At 42.9% G+C, this 19,981-nt stretch overlaps 1 protein-coding gene across 1 annotated transcript in view; it reads left to right on the top strand.

The window, feature by feature from the left end:
• Nucleotides 1–19,981, top strand: part of LOC126456525 (agrin-like) — a 1,113,065-nt gene that overhangs the window by 434,157 nt on the left and 658,927 nt on the right. The window contains exon 3 of the mRNA XM_050092274.1: nucleotides 17,115–17,252. Coding sequence (XP_049948231.1) covers nucleotides 17,115–17,252 — 138 coding nt within the window. The remainder of the gene's footprint in view (nucleotides 1–17,114; nucleotides 17,253–19,981) is intronic.

The raw sequence follows: 19,981 nt of genomic DNA, 5'->3' as shown, positions 1-19,981 counted from the left end.
GCTATTCCAGCCTGATGCCTAATGTTCGAGGGTTTAGAGCGTCGCAGAGTGACTCTCTCATGATCTACCAATCATATACCTGCCACTGCATCTTAAACACATCGTTACCGAGGTTTACCTCTATTTTAAGCAATACTTTTATTAACTGACATCGGAAGCAAAATACTTTAATTTCTTACATCGATATTTTCTTTAACTAGAAGTCATTTTAATCACATCTCAACGGGCTTTAACACAGGAGCTAACGATCACGAAGTCGTATATTCTGAAGATTTCATCGCCATCATTATGACGATAATATTATACATTTGTGTCTAATTAATGTGACGTACTGTTAGTCATAATGCTTCACTAGCGGAGCATAGGTATCTGGCAGCAAATATGTAAGAACATAATACACGCTTTTTCGATTTGTAGGTCTCTTTTCAAATGGTTCAAATGGCTGTGAGCACTATGTGACTTAACATCTGAGGTCATCAGTCCCCTAGAACTTAGAACTACTTAAAACTAACTAACCTAAGGACAGCACACACATCCATGCCCGAGGCAGGATTCTAGCCTGCGACCGTAGCGGTTGCGCGGTTCCAGACTGTAGCACCTAGAACCGTTCGGCCAAACCGGCCGGCAGGTCTCTTTCCCGCAGTCGTAATTTTGCAGGTAATATTAGAATGTATTGCATCTCTTACGACTGAAATAAAAGTCTTATTTCGATCAGACGCTCTTCGATTTATTTTAAAGCATCGTGAGTGGATATGTATTTACAAAATATAAAGATGAAAACACATTTTGTGTGAGTGAAGTCCAGCGTCCTGAAAGACGAACACTTATGTGTAGGAGAACTTTAGCAAAAAAGCAGGGGCCGAAAAACTATTTACCGAATATTTTTATAAAATAAAACGAAATTTTTGTAGTCTAAATAATATTTTTGCTACAAATTTACAATAGGAAAATGTTTTCTTGTTACTGACAATCTGTGTCTTATAACTCTCTACTTCGGTCACGGTCAATCATTTTCCTGTCAAAACAGCAAAACTCGTCTAATACCTTCAGTGTCTCATTTACCAATCTGATTCCCTCAGGGTAGCGGATTTATTTAGACTATTTCGCATTATCATTATTTTACTTTTGTTGATGATAAGCTTATAACCTCTTTTGAAGACACTATCCGCTGTTCCGCTGCTCTTACAAATCCTTTGCTGACTCTTAACAGAATTACAATGCCGTCGGCAAATATACTTTCTTTCCTTTCTTCTCCTTTAAATTTAATTCCTTTTCCAAATTTGCCCTTGTTCTCCGTTAATGCTAGCTAAATATACGGACTCAATAACACTGAGGATCGGCTGAAACCCTGCCTCACTTCGTTCCCAAATACTGTTTACCATTCATGTCCTTTATGTCTACAGTCTTGTTTCTGTACAGCCTGTTTATAAGTGTTCAGTCCCTGTTTTTTTATCCCTGCTATCTTCAGAGTTTCGAATGTCATATTCCGAACAACAACTAAAAAGCTTTCTCCAAGCATACAAGTACAAGCTGCTTATAAATGAATATCGGGGTTTTAACACTTTATAATATATATTTATTACACTAAACTTACAGTTATAAATGATATGTCAAATGAAAAAGCAACTCAGACAGTTGTATTTGGCACCAGTGCGCATGCACAGCACGCAATGTTTCCGCCGCAATCCACTAGACAGCGGTAGTAGCCGAGATGGAGACTAGTGAACAGAAAGCGTTTTGTGTTTTGCAGTTTGAGAAGACCGAATCTGTAGTTACTATGCAACGTGCGTTCCGGCTGAAGTTCGGTGTTGATCCTCCAAGTGATAACAACATTCGTAGATGTTATCATCAATTTGAAAATACCGGCTGCCTTTGTAAAAGGAAGAGCACAGGACGACCAAAAGTTAGAGAAGAGACTGTTGAGCGAGCGAGAGAGTCGTTTACTCGTAGCCCAAAGAAATCAGTCAGGAAGTGTAGTCACGAATAACAAGTTCCCGTGTCGACTGTTTGGAAAGTTCTAAGAAAACGTGTACAGCTGCGTCCTTACCGTTTACAGTCATTATAGGCTCTAAAGCCGGCAGACCATGGATTACGTGCCAACTTCGCAAACAAAATGTTGTTTATGACGATCAAGATTTTCTAGATCATGTTGTCTTCAGTGATGAATCGACCCTTCACCTTAGTGGACATATTAACACTCACAATGTGCGCATCTGGGGCTCAGAAAATCCTCACGAGGTGGTACAAATGCAACGAGATTCCCCTAAGGTGACCGTTTTTTGTGCCGTATCCCGCTCACTGGCATAGCACGGTACACGATTGGTTGAACTTCACTGTACCCAAGCGCTGGATAGGTCGCAAGGGGCCCAATGACAGGGCATACTTTGCATGGCCCCAACGTTCACCCGACCTAACGCCATGCGATTTTTTCCTTTGGGGCTTGATAAAGGATCGTGTGTACGTGCCTCCGCTACCAGCAGACCTCCCTCAATTAAGAAACCGGATTCAAGGAGCTGTTGCTACAATCACTGAAGACACACTTGTCAACGTTTGGGACGAACTCGGCTGTAGACTTGATGTCTGCCGCGTGACAAATGGTTCTCACATTCAACATATATAAAATTCTTGGTAAAACTGTTTGAGTTGCTCTTTCATTTGACATACCATTTATAACTGTAAGTTCAATATAATAAACATTATAAAGCGTTAAGACTCCGATATTCATTTATAAACACGATGTACTCTAAGCATAGGTTTGCCTTTAAGCTACCCTGTAAAATAAGTCGTTTGATTGGTATTACCACGCGATTTTGCTAGATTTCTCCAGAACCAAAACTGATCTTCACCGAGGTCGGCTTCTGTTTTTCTTTTCTCTTATAAATAATTCGTGGCAGTATTATGCAGCCATGACTTACTAAACCGATATTAAAGCCTATCAGCACATGCGTTCCTTGGAACTGGAATTATTATAACAATTTGAGGGTATAAGGAATGAACATTCAGATTTTTAAAAAATTAAAATTCGTGCACTTCATATTTTTCATGTGCGCTCCGTATCCCTGCTATTACGAGAACAATCTTGCTGCATTCACTGTTAAACAAATGGCAGTTCCGCTAACAACGTTCTCTACAGGGATTCCGTTTTCCTTTCCGTACCTTTTCACATGAAAAGACCTCCCGGTCAACGTTGCTCCGTCCGCAGGTCTCGGTCGAATTCCGGCGATATCGCCGCGCTCAGCTATTTAAAGTCGTAAACTAGCCTGGGATCGGCCGAATTACCTTGTACCGGTTCCCAGAACACGGAAAGTGGTGCTCTGTCCGAGCGCGGCCGTTAGCCCGCTGCGCGCGCCGCTAGGTAGGCAGCCCCGCAGCGCAACCGTTTCCGCACGAGAATTTCAATAGGGGTGAACCGGCAGCCGCGCCGGCCGGTAGCGAAGTAGTAGCGAGCCACCTGGACCTGCTGTTAATTAAAGCGACGGGTGGTGGGGCAGGGGGAGTGAGTAGGGGGGAAAGAGGGTTGGAAGGAGAGGGGAGGCGCCATTGTGAGGCGCGGGACACGAGCGGCGCAGCACGCGGGTTAATGCCGCCCACGACCGCTCCACTGTGCATTGTGTCCGGGGAGGAGGACGCAGTGCAGCGACGGCAAATATAATACCGCGGCTGCGGCGCTGGTGTGGGGCCCTGCGCCTGCAATCTCCACTGTGCGCCCGGCCAGACGAGCGAGCAACCGCGCACATCCACTACGGCCGCAACGTCACCGTATTTTTCCTCCCCTCGACGCCGCAGCAAAACAACGCCGGCCCTTCCCGACCTCCGGGTGACCCCGTGCGCTAGCTCAGCGTTCTTTTGTGCCGCGGCATTGTGTCCGCCCGGTCGCCGGCGATCGTCATAACGTGTCCGCATGCGCGTTCTGATACGTGCGTCGGGCGCATCGTAATGTTCCGCCGGCGTCAGTGTCTCGTTTCGTTCAGGTGGACAGGCACCCCTGTCCTGAGCGCTTAACTTACGATATGTACCACTGTGGTCCCGATAAGGGCGCCCGGAATGTCGTTTCGTGGAAAATGTTGTATGCGCTTTTCGCGTAAAAACAGACACAACTTATGCGTGCCGGTGTACAGTTAAAAATACGGCATTCTGTACGTAAACTGCCTCGGTGGTCTGAATTTAGTTTCCTAAGCTCTGCAGGTAGATATTTTTCGCTTAGGTAGTCTATCAAGGGCAGTAAAATAAGCTTGTTTGTATTGATACGTTTTATTTACAAAAAAGTACACTCACGAAACAAGTGGCAACACCAACCAGGAGTTGTTCGACGTAAACAAAAGTTGGTAACCCTGTTTCTATATCTGGAAGATGGTCATTCACATTTCACGCCACTCGCGAATGAGTGGCGCTAGTAGCGCCCAGATGAGGATGCAAATCAGGTTTGTTTTAAATAAGCTCTGTAACGGTCGTGAGCGTTGGTTACGTCTGAGACTGGACGTGGTGATTTCATGTTAGTTAAGAACGCTGTAATGCTATAAAGACGCCATTATCAGCACCACACTAAGTTTGGATGACATCGTTTAATAGGGCTACGAGAAGGTACACATTCCTTTTGCGATACTTAGCCGGAAATGGCCTCTGTACGTGACTGTAGGCAGCGGTGGTCACCAGAATGTACCGTCGCAAGATGACCGGGCTCCGGACTGCCACGTCGCATTACCGAGAGGAAACATCATGGTGTCCGGCGTATGACTATGTCCGTCGTACTGCGTCTCCAGCAACAATTTGAGCAGCAGTTGTCACCACACTCCAATTAGAAACTGTTACAAATAGGTTACTTAGAGGACAGTTCCGAGACAGACGTCCTGTAACGTGCATTCCACTGAGCCCAAACAATCACCATTTGCGGCCTCGCTGGCGTCAAGCGCGAGCCTATTTGCAGTTTGTTGTGCTTTCTGATGACAGGTGGTTTTGCCTTGGTACCAATGATGCTCTTGTATTGATTAGAAGGAGGCAGTTAAGGACATGTACCCACCCTGGCTGCTACTAAACACACCGGATCTACACCATCTTTGGGGTGTGATTTCGTATAGCACTCTCATGACTATTCTATTCACCCTCGATGCAAAATTGTACCTCAATCTGATGTGTTTCCATTCATGAACAATATTCCAGGATAAAGCTAGCCCTGTTGCAACTCATCATACTCTACCGAGCGTTGACATGTTGTCTTTTTCTGCTCGATCATTGGATCTGTCTCAGATCCAGCACTTAAGTGACTCCATTAGACTTCATCCAGCGTCATCTACAGACGACATTATCCGTCATCGTATTGACCGACGAAGTGCTACAGGCACTGAACTGGATTCCAGAAACTGACATCCGGTACGTGTACAACACAGTACATGCACGTTTGCATGATTTCATTCAACATTCTGGCGATTACACTTGTTATCAATGTACTAAGAGTCCACTTTTTCAGTGGCTTATCTCGCGCTTACATTAACATTTGATCTTGCAATGTTAATCACATAAATACGTTATCTAGGCAAATGTATTCCAGAAATTTCTTTACATTAATTATTTTCTGATGTTGCCATTTTTTCCGTCAGTGCTGAAAATGTGTTGGAGGTTGACGTTGGGGAAAGTCCGTTCGGCTTCCGGAGCATTGTAGGTGCAAGGGCGTCATTACTGACTTAAGTTGGAAGACAGATAATACTACGTTTGTACCATTTGTAGATAAAGATAATACTTCCGACAACGTAGACTGGATTACACTCTTTCAAATTCTAAAGGAGAGGGGTAAACTACAGGGACCAAAAAATGTTGTACAACCTGTACAGAAACTGGATTGCAGATCTCAGACAAAGGACGAGAGAAGCCATAGTTGAGAACGGAAAGACACAGAGCTGTAATGTACACTATGTAATCAAAAGTATCCGGACACCCGCAAAACCAAACATTTTTCATATTAGGTGCATTGTGCTGCCACCTACTGCCAGGTACTCCACATTAGCGACCTCAGTAGTCATTAGACATCGTGAGAAAGCAGTTGGGTGTCATTAGTGTCATACGTCTGTACGCGAGATTTCTACACTCCTAAACATCCCTAGGTCCAATGTTTCCGATGTGATAGCAAAGTGGAAAGGCGAAGGGATACGTACAGCACAAAAGCGTACAGGCAGACCTCGTCTGTTAACTGACAGAGACCGCCTACAGTTGAAGAGGGCCGTAATGTCTGATAGGCAGACATCTATCTAGACCATCACACAGGAATTCCAAACTGCATCAGCATTCACTGCAAGAACTATGACAGTTAGGCGGGAGGTGAAAAAAACTTGGATTTCATGGTCGAGTGGCTGCTCATAAGCCGTACATCATGCCGGTAAATGCGAAACGACACCTCGCATGGTGTAAGGAGCGTAAACATTGAACCATTAAACAGTGTGAAAACGTTGTGTGGAGTGACGAATCACGGTACACAATGTGGCGATCCAAGGGCAGGGTGTGGGTATGGCGAATGCCCGGTGAACGTCATCTGCCAGAGTATGTAGTGCCAACAGCAAAATTCGGAAGCGGTTCTGTTATGGTGGTGTCGTGTTTTTAATGGAAGGGGCTTGTACCCCATGTTGTTTTGCGTGTAACTATCACAGTACAGACCTACATTGATGTTTTCAGCAGCTTCTAGCTTCCCACTGTTGAAGACGAATTCGGGGATGGCGATTGCATCTTTCAACACGATCGAGCACCTGATCATAATGCACGTCCTATGGCGGAGTGGTTACACGACAATAACATCACTGTAATGGACTGGCCTGCACAGAGTTCTGACCTGAATCACATAGAATACCTTTTGCATGTTTTGGAATGCCGACTTCGCGCCAGGCCTCACCGACCGACATAGAAACCTCTCCTCAGTGCAGCACTCCATGAAGGATGGTTTGTCATTCCCCAAGAAACCTTCCAGCACCTTATTGAACGTATGCCTGCGAGTGTGAAACTTGCCACCAAGGCTAAGGGTGCACCAACACCATATTGAATTCCAGCATTACCGATGGAGGGCGCCACGAATTTGTAAGTCATTTTCAACCAGATGACCGAATACTTCTGATCACATAGTGTATCTTACATGTTATGGAATCTGTATACTGTCCAGGTAGTAAGGTAAAGCAAAGAAAACTTCGGAGAAGAAATAAAAAATTTGAGGTTTGCCAATGACATTTCAATTCTGTCAAAGATGACCAAAGACTTGGAAGAGCAGTTGATAGGAAAGTATAGTGTCTTGACAAGAGGTTATAAGATGAACATCAGCAAAACAAAAAGAAGGGTAATGAAATTCACTTGCATTAAAACAGGCGATGCAGAGATAAGTGGGTTAAGTGCTAAGACACTGAAAGCATTAGAGGAGTTAATTTATTTGGCAGCACAACAATTCATGATGGATATAAACTGCAGACAGGCAATAACGAGGAAAAGAGGGATTTGTTAACGTCTGATGATTTGTTAGGGAAGAATTGTATGGTGTATAGTTTGTATTAAAGTGGAAAGTGGACAAGAGAGACAAGAATAAGATAGACGCTTTTGAAATGTGGTGCTGTGGAAAACTACAGAAGATAAGTTGGGTTGATCTGTTAACTACTGAGGAGGCACTGAAACCGTAGTGCAGGAAGAATGAAATTTATTGAATAACTTGATCAAAAGAAGGGACTAGTTGGTAGCATGCATCCCAAGGCAGTAATGAATTTTCAATTTGGTAATGGAAGTAAGTGTTCGAGAGGGTTAGAGCGGGGTAGAGGGGGGCGGGGAGGGAGGGGGGTGGAATTCTACAGGGAGGCCAACGCTCGAATAAAATAAGTTGATTCATGATTCAAATAGATGTAGATTTGCATAGCAACACAGAGATGAAGAGGCTTTCACAGGATAGACTGACATGGGCAACAATCCAGTCTTGGGACTGAAAGCCATAACTCCAACCGATACGGAAAAGTTGTATTCTCTAACTACAATATACAATCGTTCAACTCAATTAACTGGTTGCAGCAATCTGTAGGAATATGAAGTGCAGCGATAACATAGACTCATTCGTAGACAAACAAGGTGGCAGAATTAGTTTCATTGGCAGGATATTAGTGAAATAGATTCATTTTACAAAACACTCGTGCGACCCATCCTAGTATACTAATCAAGTCCCTGGGATTCGTACCACATAGAAATAACAGTGGATACTGCACATATACAGAGGTCAGTGCGAATGGTAACAGGTTTGATCGACCCATACAAGAGTGCAGCGAAGATGATGAAGGAATTGAAATGGCAGACGCCTGAAAGTAGGCGCAAAGTAACCGGAGAAAAACCTATTTACAAAGTTTCAACAACTAGCTTCAAATGACGAATCTAGCAATATACTACAAACCCCTGCCTGTCGCTTCTGTAGTGATTGCGAGGAAAATCGCAGAACACACAGAGGCGTTCAACCAATATTTCTTCCTTAGCTCAATACGTGAATGGAAAATGAAGATGTGTTAATAACTGATACAACGGAATGCACCCTTTCCCATGCACTTCATAGTCGTTCGTAAGGTTCGTTTGTAGTACACTTGAGGGAAGTCTTTCAGAGGAATGGCTACATTGCCACACAAGAAGGCAATGCATGGAACCTGCAGCTCTGAGATAACAGAAGAAGAGGACAATCGACTGCCGGCTCTGCCCTATATAGGACCAACAACAGAAAATAGCACTAGGATTCTTAAGAAATGCGAAAACAATTTTCTGACCACCGCAGAAGATTAAAAATTTAGCTGACTAGTCCAAGGCTACGCACGACTGGCGTCTATACCAATCAGTGTGAGTGTGGACTGCAAACGCGCGGACACTGCTCAAACGGTTGAAATGGCTCTGAGCCCTATGGGACTTAATATCTGAAGTCATCAGTCCCCTAGAACTTGGAACTACATAAACCTAACTAACCTAAGGACATCACACACATCCATGCACGAGGCAGGATTGGAACCAGCCACCGTAGCAGTCACGCGGTTCCGGACTGAAGTGCCTAGAGCCGCTCGGCCACCGTGGCCGCGCAGACACTGCGTGCGAGCAACACAAACAACGACTAGGAAGCAGCGCGACAATAATACTTCGTCAAACATTCCGCCTTTCCCCCTCAGTCCATTTTGTCCACTATCCAATGGTAGCAGGAAGAATTCGACCCAACAACCCCAACTCCCCTGAATAAGCGCGCGGAAGTTCCACTTTACAAGTGAACACGACACTGGTCCCCTTCAGTGTTCTGCCAACTGTAAATATCAGAATATACCGAATAAAAGACCAGCAGAACAGTCGAAAAGCCGACTGTGCAATGACAAACCGAAGAGCAACATGACGCTAGCCAGCACCCTCGAATATTTTACCTTAAAACACATAACAGTGGCCACAAAAGACTGCAGACCTACGTACTCCTTCACGGAGTTACTTATGGGTTTGAAGTTGACATTACTTTAGCATACGGGATGCTTTTGATCCATTAATTCAGATCAAAATTTTAGTGTTTGTCTTTAGTCTGCATACTCTCCCTGGATACCAAGTGTGAGAGCAGTCAGGCGCAGTATATCTGGCGTTTTGACTAATACTTGCAATTTCTCCTTTGCAGTGTGTAGAGGAAGGTTCAAACAAATACTGCGCATCACTTATTTCACGCTACCTTCCGAGTCAACGGAAAACTGTTCTCGATGCACACTGTTTTCGAAAGTGGAAACAACAGACCGTCTAATAGAATGGTCCAAAATAAGTCTCTTGCGCTATTCGATCTATCATCGTGTGTTAACAGAGAATGTAAAACACTCAAAATAACAAGTACTCTAACTGCTACTGAACTGCGCTTTTTCAGGGCCGTAGTAGACAGAAAAAGAAGTCTGAGGTTGCTGAGCATAGATTGGAAGAGAACAATATGCTTGATTACGAACAGACGAAGAGTACTTTTCAGGGGCGGTGGATTCGGGGACAGCTTAACAAAGGAAACCATCGAAATTAGGACTAATGAAGGCCTTGTAAAGAGAGGGGGTCGTTACCGGCGAAGTTCTGCTTCGGACACGTTCTGGTTCCAGTACACTATGAGCAATCCCCAGCCTAGAGACGTCCTTACGCCCCGCGTGGTGGAAGGTAACTGACTATACCGGAATTCGAGCTCTGCAGCTCCTTCTCACACCCCCGCCCGCCCTAGCGCGAAGGGAGGGGAAGGAGGGCACCCCGCCTTGCTGTAGCAACTGCGTAACGACAATCAAGACGCCGGCCACACTTGGTCAGAAAATAACGAGGGTGGTACTCATCCAACGAAACGCCAACTCGACGAAATCATTCGGCTGAAAACCTGACAGAATTTGATTATCTTAAATAGAAACACCGCTGTAGCTGTATGGTCACTGCCTCTAAAAAGGACGACCGGTTTCGTAACATCAGTTACACCATCAGGTGAAGCCCTGAATAGAGAGAAACCATGAAATAATACAACGAAGTGACAGCCTTTGTTAGGTGCTTTGACTGAAGTGGCTGAATGCAAGTAACAAAAAGTATAGCATTTATCAGTACTTGCAATTACAACGTAATGCTGATATTAAACTTTTCCTTTGATTCCTAGAACTTTGCGCCATTCTAAAAATCATGTCGTATCCCACGACAAATGCAGAAGGGGGGCAAATAGGCGGAACCTAAAAAACAGTTACATAAATAAATCGATGAAATACAGCGAAATTAGGGGAATAGAGGGAAACAGATGAAAATCATACTATGTTAGAGCGTATCCGACGCGAAGTACGGGGCAGCACCGAGGCTACCCGCAGGCTAACGTGAAAAAATACAATGGTCCATTAGGCAGATGGCGCATGCGCAGAGACGCAAGGCCAACTCTGAGTGCGAGAACATTACTAGCAGTCGGAAGCACACTAGATTACGTCAAACACTAAAATATAAAACATAAACAGTATTGCATTGCAGGGCCTTAATGGCGTGCTGTGGGAAACTGCTGAAAATGTTAAAACTTTTTGAAAATTAAAAGGAAGGGATACATAAAATATCAAACCATTAGAAGGGGGGGGGGGGAGGGGGCGAGGAAGAGGAGGCAATGCACAAACAGGTAAACGGGCCGGGTTATCCACTGAATCGAAATTAGCTAAAATCGATTTATGTTTGAATTTAGCTTGAGTGTTGAGAGTACGACCAGGGGATTACTTTAAGGCATAGTAGATCTAGTTCTTCTAGAACATTAAGAACATTTCCCTTACGTTCGCTACGGGCCACTGAAAAGTTGGATAAAATAATGCTAACAGTCACCCGTATCAGAAAAATGGGTACCCAAAGGTGAGCTACAACCTGAATCAGATGTATGTTCTCTACACCTGACCTCAAAGGCAGTATAGCAGTTATATTTGTACGCGCAGTCATTGTAGATCTGAAAGGATCATACTTCATTATTTCGCTACCTCTGAATCTCACTCCATTATTCCTGGCAACGAAATATGCTAGGATAATCTTGCGAATCGAAAGTAGTTTGCCAAAATCTTACTAGAGGCATATATACTTACTGGAACTAATGTACTTACTTCCTCTTGCTGCTTTTTTATCTGTACATATCCGTTAAATAAACTTGTGTGTTCAAGCATTAGACTGACGACCTCAGATGTTAAGTCCCGTAGTGCTCAGAGCCGTTTGAGCTCAAGCATTAGATTAGTCTATCTCGCAGACAAAGACAAGGAGATCGTTATCAAGCGCATCTTCGGAGAGGTAATACTCCGCAGCACCAATGTGCTGCAGAAGCTACGGATCAGGAAAGCTAAGCTTCTTAGCTCTTCTTACACAAGGCGTAACGCCATCTTCTCACAAGCAATGAATATTCAAATGCGATTTCTGAATGAGAAAGGTGCTGCATAATCTTTCATTGTATACAAAATTTAAACGGCCTTACTCCTTCCTATTTTGTGTTGTTGCGTTGAATTGTTAATCTCTTGCATTTGCAAGTATGCGATCATCTTCATGCTCATTTGTTTGTTGCATGCACCCTTCGCGGTGTTACTGTTGTAATGGGAATACCCTTGGGACACACTGAGCGAGGTGGCGCAGTGGTTAGCACGCTGGACTCGCATTCGGGAGGACAACGGTTCAATCCCACGTCCTGCCATCCTGATCTAGGTTTTCCGTGATTTCCCTGAATCGCTGCAGGCACGGCCGACTTCCTTCCCTGTCCTTCCCTAATCCGATTAGACCAATGACCTTGCTGTCTGGTCTCCTCCCCCAAAACAACCCAACCCCCCTTGGGACACACACAAGTTCTACAAGAAACTCCTGTCATCTCTTTCACTGGACACATGGCGTCGACAACTCACTCCTTAGCATGAAATGCATAAACTTTCCAAATAACCTTTTGACTAGTGTCTACCCTTCATAACTTGTGTTATTTGTTCTGTTAACTGAACTGGACTGCGCTCCTGTTCTTTAACTTTCGTGTGTGTTTACATTGTGATCGTGAGCAATGCCAGTGGTGTGATTACGTTAACGCTATCGGATAAAAGAGTCTCCTATGTCGCAAATTATATAAGTGTATTGCAATTAATTTTTACCGAAAAAACTACAGCCCAAGAAAGCAATTCTGTGAGGTTCTGTATTGTGCAGTGCAGTGACATCACAGTGCGTAACTCACAGATTCAACACACGAAACTAACATAAAGTACTACATAAAATAAGAAAATGAATTTTGAAAGAATAACTATCCGAAGTGCTTCTCTTAACATTCTCTGTAAATTTAGTATGCAAGTCAAATCATTAAATGATGCACATGCCAATGTGAGACTGCACAGTAAGAATAAGATTATCTGCATAAGAAAATGAGATCTTAACTTTACCTAAGCTGATCCCGACAATGATTTTGAAACGCAATGCTTAACTGTGAATGATTTCAGTGTCCTGACAAACGTTAAATTAGCCCTTAAAAATTTTCGGGGCTTACTGGTGACAATTAAAACTCGCTACCGTTCGAAAGTGATGCAAATAATAATAATAATAATAATAATGTAGCGCAGCAGTAAAGTAGATAAAGAAAAGAAAGCCATGCACAGTACAACTCAAGGACATGCACCTTTGCTTAGCTTATGAGTATCATGCTTTTCTGAATGATTGTGTTCCGCTCAGTGCAATACAGCGACACATATTTGCAAAACTAAATTTTTGTTAGGAGACGCTGGTAGAAACTCGACTTAGTGTGTGACTGAAAAGACACCAGTATTCTAAAACAATATTATGGAACTCTGATTCTTGACAATTATAACCATCTTTCCAAAAATCACTTCCTATAAAAAAATTATGACGCTGCCATGAAATTACTTAGTGAAAGTTGAATCTACAACTCTGTGGGCAGAAAACTTGCTTTAATAATGTCTGACCCATCAAACTAACTAACCTAAATCAGTAAAGAGAAATCACCTAAAATTTGATTTCCAAAAATCATGATAAATTTCGCACGAGCAAGCAAAGGAGCCACATCATTGCCTGAAATTCTTTAAGGTTCTCAAATCAGTCTTTACCGAATCATATTTACAAAAAGCAACATCCTCTGCATTTGCCTCTCTGTGTTCCACTAAACTACCAGGCCTCACAGCAGCGTAACAAACACGTGACACCCTCACTTATTTCTCACCGAATGCCACTGGCGGCGACAGTGCTTCTGACAAAGATCGCATTGGTTGTACTCAGAATCACTGTGGCGTAACATGTCGACTATTCAAGAGCTCTGTTTGAAAAAGTCCGGTGTTTAAATATGAAGAATGACACTTCGAATAAGATTAGAGCTTTCATCACTTTCATTTAATACCAAAAATAAGATAGTAAGCTTACACCTTTTGTCGACACAACGGTGGCTTAATACAGTGAAATTGTATGCGACAGTGAAAGTCGTTCTGTATGACGAGTTGCTGTACAACTGTCAATACGATCTGAAGCTGGGCGACAGTGTCTGAAATCATTAATATTGAAATAGTGAACAGGTAAGTATGTACAGAGAGCTGTTTATTTCTGAAAAAAAAGAAAGGATCGCAGATCATTCCTTATTGATGCGCACTTTCGAACAAAAATTATATGAAACGTGGTTGTTATTTTACCTCATTTAATTACTTAGCATAAATTTTCAAAACGGCAAAATTACCAAAGTTGTGAACTTGAGTCAATCGATGGTATGCTTTGAGGGACTACGTCTGACGTGACTCATGATAGGGCCACAATAATGTCTCTCTAAGTTCCTTAGAACGTCGGCCAATCACGGCTTGACTGTTGAAAGTTTGCGTACTGTGCGGGCAGTGGAATAAAGGTGCCAAGAGCACAGGGATCACACCGAACCCACAAAATATGCTGTTGCGGAACACTGCATAGCTACAGTAGGGGGCTCAGTGAGATGTGAACCTGAGGTAGACCTCGTTTTGGAACTGTATTTTAAGGAACGTATTGAGATGCGATTGTTCGACAGCCTGATTAATAGAAAAGGTGGTTTTACACATAACCTTGTTCGGGAGGGAGTTCTAAGGGCGAAGGGTGCGGTAGAAGCATTGAAACTGAACGACATCTTATTCATACCGGACTATTGGTAAAATTAGTGAACAGCCTCATAACAGATATACGGTTTTTCGTTGAGACAGATTGTCTAGCACAAAACATCTGGATCAAGTGTTGTCGCCAACACTGTGCAGCTTGTGCCTCAACTAATTACCGACAATGGCCCATCCTGTCATCGCGCAATTTCCGGACGACACAGCCCTACCAGCAAATAGCTACACAGTAAACGCTTCAATAATCAAATTACAACAACAGTCAACGTTGATAAAACAATGTGCTGCCTCCAACATGATTAAGCTAATGCAAGCAAGACTCAAGCCGTCATTTATAGGTAAACGACCCGACTTAAGAAATTGTCTGAACAAAAACGGGACAGAGATCAGCGTACTACTCATGTACGCTACCTGGTAATCAAACTAGACAAACTACTTTTCAAACGATATGTAATAGCGAAGAAGGAGATGTTAATTAGGACACTTTATGCTCTGTGCCTGTTACTATCCAGTACTACAAGAATACCTCGACAAAACTTCGTCTCTGCAAATCTATCCCGCTCCCTTCTATGATCTATGGAAGTTCTTCTTATGGAACTAGACGTAACTCAAACATAAAAACACTCTGTCATACAAAAAAGGTGTTTGAGACTTATTTTAAAGGCGCCATATTGGACTCACATTAGAGACCTGCATGTGGAACTAAATAAAACCAGTCTACCTGTCGTGATATAACGTCATACATGGAAATTACCTGAAAAGGCAAAAGCCAGGAGGTCCACATCTAACACACAGGAATGCTTAAACTTGAACCATGGTATCGAGTTAGAGTCCCACGTTCAGTTACTGAAGAGCCAGTGGCACAACAGATTAATGGAACCACCATCCCAACAGGGTTGTAGTGCATGAGCCTACAAATCCTATATGTGATTGATAAATGGCTAAAATGACCATAAATGTAAGAGAAATAAGTCATGGCTTCACTAGAATGAAAATGGAAGGGGCCAGAGTTTGTGACCAGCACTAGGCAACTGCGCCTGCCCCCCCCCCCCCCCCTTCTCCATCAGCACTCCTACCACCACCGCCGCCACTACCAACACCCCACTCCAACCAGCATGTGGCTGGGTAGTGACGGGATGGATGGGGAACAATCTATATCACTAAACGGCTAAAATAACCACACAGTACCGGTTTCCAGTTGCCTATCCAACAGCTTACATGGGTGACAAAAACTTGATTTTCAGTGTTTTATAGCTATTGATCGAATTTAAAGATATAAACTACTGTCAGATTTTATTCATTAAAGCTGGCAGGAGTGGTCATTAAACCATTAAAAATACAATTAAATGCACTTGGATTTTGTAACAAACTTAACATGTAAAGAACGTAACTGATACCATGATTAAATAGTTAACATGTTAACTTGTAATTAATGACTGCTTTGACGACATATTTTTGATGAAACATAAAATAAACAATATTACACTATTTTGTACTTTCCAAAACTGTCATACGTCAACGTATAAGGAATTTATCACATTCTTGGTTTTCCAATTTTTGTTTTGACGTATTCGTTAGTGTGTGGGTGAATAAAACGAAACTGATAAAACCAACATAATTAGGGTTTTGTATTTTCAAACACAAAGGTTTTATGAGCTTATGTCAAATATTTGACATTTAAAGATGTTAAAAACTTGAATATGGCTGGAAACAGCATCTGTAAAGTTTTCTTCGTGAAAAAAAAAAGAAGACAGCGAGAGAGAACGAGAGAGAGAGAGAGAGAGAGAGAGAGAGCCAAATCAGTTTCAACAGTACAAGGTTTACTGAAAACCTCTTGGTAGGTATGTTAAATACATAGCCGTAAGGCACAAATGAAGATCAGTTTCATCTCCATAGTAACAAAACCACAAAATATCGTTCTGACTGCCATTAGAAAGTGCTTTGTAAACGCAACTAGTGAGTTCACTTTCTAATGACGGTTGACACGACACATTGTGGTTTTAGTATTGTAGAGGTGAATCTGATTCGTGCCTTATAGCTACATATTTAAATGTAACTAGACACCCTAATGTAACCAGTGTCAATCACTGATCCTTCTGAAGAAGATGTTTTCAAGGATGTCGAAACCCTAGGTCAAGAGCTTTTCAATAAACTTTGTACTATAGCATCTGAATTGGCTGTTTTTTCACCTTTTCTCCACGAAAAAATATTTAATACATTACCTCAGTTGTAAATTAATCAGATATCTGAAGCAGTTTTATACATGGGAGTTCGAGTATGGGAGTGGTGTTACAGGGTAAGAGTATAAACGAGGAACAATGTAGCCAACACGCTCTTTCTCCAGGTACCGCCTGAAGATCACAGCAGGCATGCTGCTGAACATCGTGTTTTACAAACGGCTGCACCCAACTGGTTACTCGAGAACAATACAACCAGACGACACTTTATGTCCAGGATCATAGCCCTACTCACAAGTGCAGGGATGTCCAGAATTGTCTCGCCGGCGCGCGCGGTGAGCTTTGCTCATTCCCTCTGGGCCTCGTGTGTTCGCAGACTGCCCGTCGGCCTGCACCCCGGACCTGGCCCCTGTGTGCGGCTCCGACGGCGTCACCTACCGAAACCTCTGCCTGCTGCGCAGGAAGGCCTGCCTGCACAGAGACCGCACGCGCCTCGCCCACCCTGGGGAGTGTGGTGAGTACCGCAGCGTGCCTGAGACAAGGTGCTAAATTAAAAGAGAAATGGTCAAGTGTGATTGGATCTCGCGTTCACAGGGTTCCGTGCAAACTTAACTGCGCATACAGCAGATCATTCATCCCAGTTATCTAATGAATATATGATTTACTATTCCATTGTTTACTCTTATTGTAGATACTGTGGTTATTTCCATCATTTGAATTTAGATTTGCCTTACTTTACTCAGTGTCCCTTCTTTCTCTTATTTTCTGTGTATTTCATTGGCCTGCAAAACGCAAACGCCCCAACATCCGAGCCACACTATATCAACTGTCTCGTACCGACACAACACACGGCTAAGTAACCGATGTGATAGTTCGGGCAACATCTCGTTCATACATGCAAAATATCGGTCCCAGGAATTCCAAAACTTTCGAGAAAGTTTTAAAGTTCAAAGTTGGATAACAAATGGCAAAAGAAATGTTTATTTAATGTAATATAATAAAAAATTAACAATTTTCTGACTTTTCCTCTAATTTTAATGTGAAACGTTACTTCTTGCCAAATTTCATAACAATAGGTAAACAGGAACTACCTACAGGATTTAGTAAGTGAGTATTCGAATATCAAAATATGTTACACAAATTTTGATTATATTGGCTTAGAAGCTTAGTATGTGTCATAAACTTCAACTTGATGAGTTTATCCGTTCCTGACAAAAAAAGGATTTTAACAAACGGACAAACAGACTGCCGGACCACAAATGACAAAGAAATATATTTTTATATGAAGATGGTATCTGTTCTATCGGACATGTCCGAAAGAACAGATACCATTTTCATATATATATATATATATATATATATATATATATATATATTCGACTGTCCCCGTTGAATAATATCAACGCCTGTATGTAGCCAGGGATATTCATTTCACTGTAATTTCAAATATATTTTTAGTGTGATATACTTATAGATTAATACTTTCCCGATCTATTCCATTAATTATGCATTGAAACTTTGATTTTTGTCAAATTTCATGATTCTTGGTCAGTGGCAAGTACCCTACAGATTTTGATGAATGAGTTCGCAATTATCAAAAAATATGACATAACTGGCGGCATGTTTCGATTTTATTGACACAAGCTTACCTTTCTTACAACGTCAACGGAGTACACGTGTTAGTATGTGACGTAAGTTTCAACTTGATATGCCTACTTGTTCCTTAGGAAGAGGGATCGTAACAGACAGATGAACACTCGAATAACAAACGGCCTCATATGATTATAAATTCACAATTTTAGGACTTTTTTTCCTTTGGTTGTACTGTGAAGTCTTGCGTCTTGTCACGTTTCATAACTATAGGTCAACAGGAAGTAATTTGTAGGTTTTGATGAACGAGTTTGCTAGTATCAAAGTGTGTGATATACGCTGAAGAACCAAAGAACTGGTACAGCTGCCTAATACGTGTATGGCCCCCGTGATCACGCAGAAGTGCCGCAACACGGTGTGGCATGGTCTCGACTAATGTCAAAAGTAGTGCCGGAGTGAACTGACGCCATGAATCCTGCAGGGCTGTCCATCAATCCGCAAGTGTACGAGAGGGTGGAGAACTCTTCTGAACAGCACGTTGCAAGGCATCCCAGATATGCACAATAATGCTCATGTCTGCGGAGTTTGATGGCCAGCGGAAGGTGTTTAAACTCAGAACATTGTTCCTGGAGCCATTCTGTGGCAATTCTGGACGTATGGTCAGTCGCATTGCCCTGCTGGAATTGTCCAAGTTCGTAGGAATGCACAATGGACATGAATGGATGCAGGTATCTAGACTTATCTAGACGTATCAGGGGTGATCGGACACGATGCTTACATACGTGTCAGCTGTCAGAGTCGTATCTAGACGTATCAGGGGTCCCATCACTACAACTGCACACGCTCCATACCATTACAGAGCGTCTATCAGCTTGAACAGTCTCTGCTGACATGCAGGGTCCATGCATTCGTGAGGTTGTCTCCACACCCTTACACGGCCATTCGCTCGATATAATTTGAAACGAGACTCGTCCGACCAGGAAACATGTTTCCAGTCATCAGCAGTCCAGTGTCATGTTGATGGGCCCACGCGAGGCGTGAAGTTTTATGTCGTGCAGTCATCAAGAGCACACGAGTGATCCTTCGACTCCGAAAGCCCATATCGATGATGTCTCGCACGCTGACACTTTCTGCGGCACTGGAACATGCAACAATTTGCGGAAGGGTTACACTTCTGTCACGTTGAACGATTCGCTTCAGTCGTTGTTGGTCCCGTCTTGTAGGATCTTTTTCCGGCCGCAGCGAAGTGGGAGGTTTGATGTTTTACCGGATTCCTGAAATTCACGGTACACTCGTAAAATGATCGTACGGGAAAATCCCCACTTCATCGCTGCTCCGGAAATGCTGTAACGCATAGCTCGTGCGCCGACTATGACACCATGTTCAAACTCACTTAAATCTTAATAACCTCCCATTGTAGCAACAGTAAACGTCTAACAACTGCGCCAGACATTTGTTGTCTTATAAATGCGTTGCCGACCACAGCACCGTATTCTGCCTGTTTAGAAATCTCTGTATTTGGATATGCATGTCTATACCAGTTCCATTGGCGCTTCAGTGTAAATGGGCATATCCTTTGACCACAATGATTGAGAAGGGACCGTAGATCTTAAAACATGATATAAATTTTAGCCTGATACGTCTATCCGTTCC

The sequence above is a fragment of the Schistocerca serialis genome, chromosome 2 (genome assembly GCF_023864345.2).
Source record: "Schistocerca serialis cubense isolate TAMUIC-IGC-003099 chromosome 2, iqSchSeri2.2, whole genome shotgun sequence".
NCBI lineage: Eukaryota > Metazoa > Arthropoda > Insecta > Orthoptera > Acrididae > Schistocerca > Schistocerca serialis.
Note: the sequence above shows the minus strand (reverse complement) of the source record. Positions and strands in the feature narration are given on the sequence as shown.